Below are 8,843 nucleotides of genomic sequence, written 5' to 3' on the forward strand. Positions count from 1 at the left end.
CATATGATGTTTATATTATTATCATATGTACAGTCACACATTAATGGATCAAAGAGAGTACAGAACAACTTTATTAAAATTTAATTTAGCTACATTTATTGGAGCATAACCAGGAAAATATCAAATAATACTTCAGGAATTCCTTCATCATCATCATCATCATCATCATCATCTCCAGTGGGATGAATAAAGTGGATTTTTATTTAAAATACAGTGTTTTCACAAGAAGCTTCGTATCAAAAGTTCCTCCGATGTATAATTTCCAGTAGTTTTAGAAGACTAACTAGGAAGTCTAACACTGTACACTACAGCAGGAAATAAATAAAAGGAGGAAATATAAAATGAGACACATAAATACGTTCAACTCTCAAATGAATCAAGAAAAAAAGAAAAATCTGTTGGAAAATTCAACAAAAACAAGAAAATTACCAAATGAAAAATTGCACAAACAAATGTAAACGTATGAAGAGGGAGTGAGCTAACACTGACGAGGTGTAATACTGAAGACCAGGAGGGGGAGGACGGGGGAGGACGGGGGGGACTCACATCACATTTTATTTTGAAAAGTTTAAAAGTTCTTCACACAAACAAAATAAATGAAATAAATGTTAGTTTGTCCTTGGCAAATGAAATGGAAAGGTCAAAGGTCACAGTCGACAACAAAAAGAAACATCTGGACCTTGAGTTCAGAGAAGACGTTCCATCATGTTCTTCAGTCCTAAGAGACGGTTGGAGACAATGTGGACGACTGAATGCCACCACTGTCATATAGTTTGGGACGGGGTTCTGGTTTGGATCCAGTATTCCTGATCTATGTTTATCTATATTTATACCAGACATATGCTGTAAGAAGTGGCACAGGGACAGAGGACAATGTCCAAATCTGAGCCAGAGGAGACGAATGGTCTGAGACAGAGGAGTCCATGACTCCCTCCAGTCCCTTAGAACTGAAGAAGAGGCGCGGACGAAACGTCTCTTCTCGACTCTACAAGTCCAGATGGATTGTTTATGTTTTTAATGCTTTTTGGACGTGTCACAGTAAAGGTCAAAGGTCACAGTAAAGGAAGTGGCTTCATTTCCTTGTTTCTTCTTCTTTTATTTTGTAGTGATTCTTCCTGAAGTTTGAAACACGATGAGACTGGAAGTAAATGATAGCACCACACAGCTGTACACGACCACCACCTCCTCTTCTTCTTCTTCTTCTTCTTCTTCTTGCATAATAAGGGTTTTAAAGAATCTCAGCTTCGTGACTGAGGCGCTAGCAGCTCCGCGCAGGGAGACCATTAATACTGCTAATAGTTAATAATAATAATAATAAATCCACTAATTAGACCAGTTCCCTCACCTCGGACCTATCAGATTCATAATAAAACCTTTATATGTTAACAATCATTAGCATAGCTGTGGCTAGCGCTGAGGCTAGCTGAACCTGATAACTCTGAGGAACTGGGTTCACTGGTTCCGAGGGAAAAGTCCTGACTTCTTCTTCTTCTGTCGGAGGCCAGTCTGAATTAAAACAGAGAAGAAGAAGAACGTCCCTTCAGTAAACTAAGTCCTGATCTCTTCCTGGATCAGTCCTCCTGGTCTGACGTCCCGTTTGTCCGTCCATCTCGTGAACTCTTGTCCAACGGCTTTCCATCGTCTTTTCCATTCTGGTCCCTGATCGAGTCCTGATGTCTCCCACCCTCCTCCTCCTCCTCCTCCTCCTCCTCCATCAAACCTGCTTCCTGTCTATCTGCCACGCCCTTGAACGCCACCTTGTCCCCAACTTCCTCCCGTCCTCCTCCTCCCTTACCGTCCTCCCTCATGATCGCACTACCTCCGTCCTCCTGCTGGTCCTCGGGGTCCAGGTATCCGAGGGGCGCCAGGCCCTGCAGGTAGGCCGTCCTCGCCATCAGCTCTGTGGGCTCCAGGCCTCCTCCTCCTCCTCCCCCCTGGTCCCTGGCCTCCCTCTCGGCCGCCTCGCGCTCCTCAGCCTCCCTCTTGCAGTAGGAGTAGCGGTGGTTCATGTGCTGCGAGTATGAGCCTGAGTGCGAGAAGCGTTTCCCGCACTTGTCGCACTGGTAGGGTTTCTCTCCCGAGTGCAGCCGCGAGTGTTCGATCAGGTGGTGTTTGTGTTTGAACGCCTTCTTACAGATCTGACACTGGTGAGGACGTTTCCCTGCAGAGACACACGGGGACAGCAGGGGGCGTCACAACAGGAGAAACTACGAGAAACTACAAGGAAACAGACGCTACCAGGACACCAACACACAACACAAGACACAAACAGACAAACTGCCACAACGAGAAAACACAACAACTCAATATTAAACACAGAATAATAAGAATAAACAATAAAACACAACACCAACACAACAATAAACACTGAGACACAGCGGCGCTGAGCTTTGTTCAGTCGTTCAGTTTGAAATCGATCAGAAACTAATTTAATGTAATTCTTCTTAAAGTGGGTTCATTAATAATGGATCATTATTTATTCATCATCGTCATGATCTATGATCTATTTATCTCCTCCTCCTCCTCCACCTCCTCCTCCTCCTCCACCACCTCCTCCACCTCCTCCTCCTCTCAAACATCCAACACACATTTAACTCAAAAACTACAACTTCATGATAAATGAATGAGACTGATGTCGGTCAGCTGATCGTTTGTTTGTTTGTTTGTTTGTTTGTTTGTTTGTTTGTAGAAGATCATTTTAAAAGTGACATTTTAACTATAAAAACCCCTGAAGAGGAGCACACACAAACACACACTAACAAACAGAAATGCACACAAACACACTGTAACACACACCATCACACACTCAGATGCAGTGTGTGTGTGTGTGTGTGTGTGTGTGTGTGTTAGAGTGTGTGTGTGATGCAACAGGGTGAAAGAGGAGGTGGTTGTTGAGGGGAGATCGTCTCTCAACCAAACTCCAGTTAAAATATGTCAGATTTTAGTCTGCGCTGCAGTGGCTGGTTAAATGAATGAGAGACTGTTTCCTGTGAACAGGACGTGTTCGTATGGACAATGAGGAGAAGATGAATGAGACGTGGTGGTTCAGAGCTCTGATAAATTATTCATCTCGCCTCCAGCGCTGGCACATAAACTGTGTTTTCAGGATTAGTCGAGTTGATGCAACGCAGGGAAAGACATTTAAGAAGCATAAACACAGTGTTCAGGTTTAATCTGACGACCTTTGACCTCATCAAACCTTAAAATAAAAGAAATGGGCGTCTCTATCAGCTACAGAACGATGAACTAGTGACTTTAAACTTCTCTAAAAACACCATTTTATTCTGTGGCTCTCTGTTCTTATTCTGACCTATGTACAGAGGACACATTCAGACCAGTAACACAACCGAATAACAACCTATAAGTAACGACAACTACAGACTATTAACATTAGTTTTAGTTCAAAGAAAAACAAGGAGATTAGGAGAATGTTTATATTTAATAAAATATTCTTTAAAGTATGAAATGTCTTAACAATAATCAGTTTAATCTGGACTCATGTCTGCTGCTCGTTTGACACCTGTGTGCTAACACATGCTAACACACTAATGCACTAATGCTGTGTCCATTTAAAAGGCCGACAATTCAATTAATTCAATTCAGTTTTTTTATATAGCGCCAATAAAAATAGTGTCTGAAGACGCTTCACAAAAACCAGCCTGAAACGTCCAGAGCAGCCGGAAAAAGTCTCTTTTAACAGGAACCTGGAGCAGAACCAGCTCATATGGAAGAACCATCTGCTGAAGACCATTATTATTATTATTATTATTATTAAGACATTTCATACTTTAAAGACAGGAACATGTTACAGAGACAAACCAGAGAAGAAGAGTGTGGAGCTATGTGACAAAAAAACTCAAGTAGGAGGGAATGAAATACAAGCCCTGTTCTCACTGGACCAGTTCTACCTGGGACCTGGTCCTGTGGTCCAGTGGTCCAGTGTCTCTGCTGCAGGTCAGAGGACAGTTTCTACTTCCTACTGGATCATAAACTCTACATTAGAGGCTATTGATCCAAGGACCTGTCAGTATTTAGAGCAGATGAACACATGAATGGTGGAGTTAATGGGTTCATCCTGGTCTGAATGGGTGAACGGGTCTTTGCTCCCTAACATCTGTCCACACTTGGATTCATTAAACATCTTCAGGATGAGACAAGAGACAAGAGACAGAACAAAGACCCAGAGAGTCTGGTTCTCTGTGGACCAGGTTTATGTCAGGCCCTCTGTGGTACCAGGACCAGGGTTCAGATCATTTATGGTTAATTATTACTTTACTGATCACAGACATGGATTAAGATCATAACAGAGACACATAAGACATTATGACAGATTACAGAGGTCCACATCAAACCGGTCCCTGACAAAAAGACTAAAAAGTGAAGACATAAATGAAAGGGAGGGGGTAAAAGAAGTGTCCAAATGTTATATATACCTGTGTGTTCATATTTGTGTCTTAGGAGGGAACTGGTCTTCTGGAATGTTTTGTCGCACAAGTCACAGGCGTACATACCACTTTCAGTCTTCTTCATCTTCTTCCTGGACAGCAGCGAATCGCTGTCTGCCAGGTCGTCCAGGCCGTCCAGGCCCGACAGATAGTCCGTCCCGTCCAGCAACTCCCCCTAGGACAGAGACACACAGATAATCCCACACCTGTCCAGGCTCTGAGACACCCCCCCCCCACTGCCTCCTTGATCCCACGTCTGGACAGGGCTTAAAGGAACCTGGATAAGTCCCCTCACAAACAGGGGGACATATGGGATGGGGACGTAGGGGGGTTTACAGAGACTGACACCTGGTCCATCGTCAGCCTCAGGACCAACCTGAACAACATGTGAGACGTTCTTCTGTCTGAGGGTCTGTGCTGAACCTTCAGGGCGCTCAGCGAAACACTAGCGTCACGTTTCAATAACGTTTAACGTTTTAATGTCCCTGAGTTCAGTCCAGGTCAATGAATGTCTCATATCTGGTTCTGGTCTCATATCAGGTTCCTGGTCTCATATCTGGTTCCTGGTCTCATATCTGGTTCCTGGTCTCATATGTGGTTCTGGTCTCATATGTGGTTCTGGTCTCATATGTGATTCCTGGTCTCATATCTGGTTCCTGGTCTCATATCTGGTTCCTGGTCCTTAAACTAATGTAAACATGTATTTGTCACATTAGAACATCATCAACATCATCACATTAGAAACATGAGGACACTTGTTCTTCTTCATGGTTCCTAATAAACCAGGTCAGAGGGGGGACCTTGTAGACCACATTAGACCCTGATTAGACCTGAGGATGTTTCCTGGATCTTCTCTGATTGGCTCAATGAAAACCACATGACAATAAACCTCACTGAGAGGAACCAGGAACATCGTTACCACATATGGTTCCTGGTCCACAGAGGGTTAAACTGACTGGACCTAGACCGGACCTAGACCGGACTGGACCACAGGGGTCATTCCGTCCAGTGATGTTGATCAGCGCTGACACACTCTAAGTTTAACTAATGCCTGAAGTCTAAGGTAAAGCAGTGTCAGTGTCTCTTCACAGACCCAGAGCTCCACCACATCAGTTTCAGGTCTGAATCATCGTAACCTGAAACTGTCTCCACATATATCAGACGTCTCTCATCTGAATTAAATCTGTTTATTAGACGTAGTCTTTATTCACTTCCTCTCACGTTAACTCTGCTGCATGTTTTAATCCTGCAAAGCACCAGACCTGAGTCTAGATGCAGGTTTGAGATGAATCCTGAGCAGCTGGAGGGTAAAACACAGAAGGTTTAAATTCCTGTGAAAGCTCCTCCTGAACTTTATTACGTCAGTAGTTTTTAGGTCAATTATACTTGGATCTGTAGCTTTGAACCAGGACAACTTCCTTCACAGCTCTGTTGATCTCCACTAACATCTGATGGAAATGGAGAGGACACAGGCTAAGCTAAGCGCTAGCGTGGTTGGTAAGTCTCTTCCAGACTGTCAGTTCGCTCTGCTCATCACCAGGTTTGTGTTTTTCATTTATTTCATTTTGATTCCAATTGGTTTATTCTATGTTACTTATGTTAATTGCGCCTTTCCACTCTGTCTTATGTTGTTTGCCCTTAATAATTAGCCAGTGGTGACAAACACAGTTTTTCTGAATTTGAATTATCCAAGAGAAAAAGCACTAATCATCCTAAACTGGATCAGATTTTACATTACACACCATTTCAATCACCATCATCGCTTCTCAGTGCTTTTACCTGGAAACCTGGTTTCCGGTGGTACTTTCTACACTGCTGCATTTCAGCCAACGTGGCCGCCCCCGTGGCGTAGGTGTAGGCCATGTGGGGCAGGAAGCTCATGGGGTCCAGGCCCGGGTAGGGCCTGAGGCCTGGGATGGTGGCTTGAGTGGAAGCCATGAAGCCTGGGGAAGAAAACGGTCCATGAGGTGGCAGGGAGGTGTAGACGGGACCGCCAGCAAATGGATTAATCCCAAAAATGGGGCTGGAGCTTTTGTCCAGGTGGTGGGTGGCGCTCCCTCCAGTGTCAGAGACCAGGACTTCCTTCTTGATGTTGACCATGTCAAAGGGCCCGGGCACCTGTTCTCGTGCCATTAGTTCTCCGTTGGGTCGGGAGAACAGCCTCTGGGCCATGAGTTTTGGCAGCGACAGATCCAGAGGTATGTCCCCGTGGGCGTCCTCTGAAGCCAGGCTGTTGGGAGTGTACGAGCTGCTCTGAGAGGTTTTGGAGGAGGTGGAGGAAAGGTTGAGGGGCGACGGAGTGCTAGTCCTCAGGTGGTCCAGGGGCTCTGGGGGTTGGTTGGCCGTGAAGTGGTTGGTCTGTCTGTGGGCGGCATCTCCGTTGGAGAAGCCTCCATGACTGTGGCTGACATCCTGTCGGCCGTGGTCAGGAGGGGGCGACGTCTTCCTCAGACTTCCTGAGGGGTGGTTTTGGTTCCTCCGCTGGGAAAACCACTCCATGACAAACTCCTGAGGAAGTCCCACAGCAACAGAGATCTTGAGCAGCTCCTCTGAGCTGGGCTCGGTGTTCATGGCAAAGTAGGCCTTCAGCACTGACACATGGTCCTTGAAGTGGTTGATTGGACTGGTGGCCCGCTCTTTGCTGGACAGCTCGGAGGACATCGCCCCCCGGTGGCCGGGAGGACTTGTCTCCACCGGCTGCAGGACGGCCTTGATCTCCTCATTCATTTTGCACAGGTAGCGCTCGTGTTGGTGCAGCGGGATGGGCCCGGCGAAGGCCTCCCTGCAGTACTGGCAGGAGAAGGGCAGGAACTGGTTCTGGACGTCGTGTTCCCCGCAGAGATCTTCTGGGGGGGTTGGTTTCTCCTTCGTGATGTTCTTGGACTCATGGATGAGAGTCTTGGCCTCGTTGACCTTCTCCAGTGTGTAGTCGATGATGCTCTTGGTGGGATTGCCGTGGCCTCCGACGTGGAATCCGGCCTGAGCCAACTTGTGCTCCTCCATCTGGGCCCCCAGCTCCTTCATGTAGGCCCTGAGCTTGGAGATCTCCTCTGGGTTCCCGTCCAACTTCTGCCTGCACACCGTGTTGTCCACAATCTGCAGCACCTTCTGCACCTCGCTCAGGTTATTCCCCAGAGAGCCTGGGTAGCCCAGGAGGGGGAGCTCCAAGCCCACCTTTCCCAGGTGTTCCAGATGTTGAAGGGGGCTCTGGGAGGAGCTGTGGACCCCCAAGGGGCTTCCTCCACGGCTGTTCAGGTAGACCCCCGGCCCCCTAAACCCATGCTGGGACGCTATTAGCAGTCTGTAATCGCTGAAGTCCATTGGATCGGCTTTGAGGTCCAGCTGACTCTGTTGATCCGGCAGACCTAGTGCTCGGCCATTTTCCAGTTTGTGTCGGAGATGGGCGAGGCCGGGGCTTCCCGGAGACGACGTCGTGGAGTTGGGGGAGGAGGCGGATTTGCCGCTGCTTCCATTTCGTACTCGACCGTTGAGGGAGATGAGGCCGATGCATTTCTTGCTGCTGATGTGGGAACTGTAGGATCCAGAGTGGGAGAAACGTTTCTTACAGTTGGAACACTCGTACGGTTTCTCACCTGCACACAACAACAACAACAACAACAACGGGTCACTGAACTGAAGCAGAAGCAGAATTAGAAAATGAATCGAGAATAAACTTTCATTACAGAGCACGCTGTTAGCTGTTCACACATCATACAGGACTACAGTTACACTTTGGACAAACCTATTTTTATTTTCCATGACATATTATCAATCTGTGAATCAGACAACGTTGTCACTGATCCCGTCTCACCACTGTGAATACGAAGATGCTCTTTCAGGTGATGCTTGTACTTGAAGGCTTTTCCACACTCGCTGCATTTGAACTTGCGGTTTCCAGCTCCTTCACTGAGCGCTGGAGGCTGCAGAGAGAAAAACAGCCGTGATGGAGGAGGAGTGGGAGTCGGAGAACAGAGGGAATTTAATAGTATTTAGTGAAGCAGATCTGATAGTGACAGATTCTCCAGTGTGAAAGCCATTCTGAGAAACAGCGTGGGCAGCGGTAGCGTTTTCTGGTGGAGGTGCATTCCCAACATTTGAAATGCAAATAGAGAGATAAACAAACACAAGATGCAGCTGACTGGAAACATCTCTGCTTCGTTTAGCAGATAAAAGCTTTCAGTGTTCGCTCTGACGTTCACTCATCAACCACAAGCTCAGACGGCAACAGCAGCGATCTGAGCGCGCTCAGTTGTCTGGTTTCTCTCTGTGATCAGATGTTCACAATGTGAAGCTGATCAACAGAATGAGCAGAGGAGTGTTTAAACCAACAGGACCCGTCTCTCTTTAACAGTTTAACTGGAGTCGTACACAAATAAACAGCGACTCAGAGGATTAGGA

General features: G+C 46.6%; 1 protein-coding gene across 7 annotated transcripts in view; it reads right to left on the bottom strand.

The window, feature by feature from the left end:
• Window positions 1–40: 40 nt before the first annotated feature.
• zeb2a (zinc finger E-box binding homeobox 2a) overlaps window positions 41–8,843 on the bottom strand; it is a 24,255-nt gene continuing 15,452 nt past the window's right edge. For 2 of the 7 annotated variants that reach the window (XM_047600841.1, XM_047600840.1), the window contains 4 exons: window positions 8,188–8,365; window positions 6,225–8,038; window positions 4,434–4,620; window positions 41–2,161 (listed from right to left, as the gene is read on the bottom strand). In XM_047600841.1, the coding sequence (XP_047456797.1) occupies window positions 1,572–2,161; window positions 4,434–4,620; window positions 6,225–8,038; window positions 8,188–8,365 (2,769 nt within the window). In that variant the 3' untranslated portion in view covers window positions 41–1,571. The remainder of the gene's footprint in view (window positions 2,162–4,433; window positions 4,621–6,224; window positions 8,039–8,187; window positions 8,366–8,843) is intronic. The other 5 variants (XM_047600846.1, XM_047600842.1, XM_047600847.1 and 2 more) reach the window with 3 other exon arrangements.

The sequence above is a fragment of the Mugil cephalus genome, chromosome 12 (genome assembly GCF_022458985.1).
Source record: "Mugil cephalus isolate CIBA_MC_2020 chromosome 12, CIBA_Mcephalus_1.1, whole genome shotgun sequence".
NCBI lineage: Eukaryota > Metazoa > Chordata > Actinopteri > Mugiliformes > Mugilidae > Mugil > Mugil cephalus.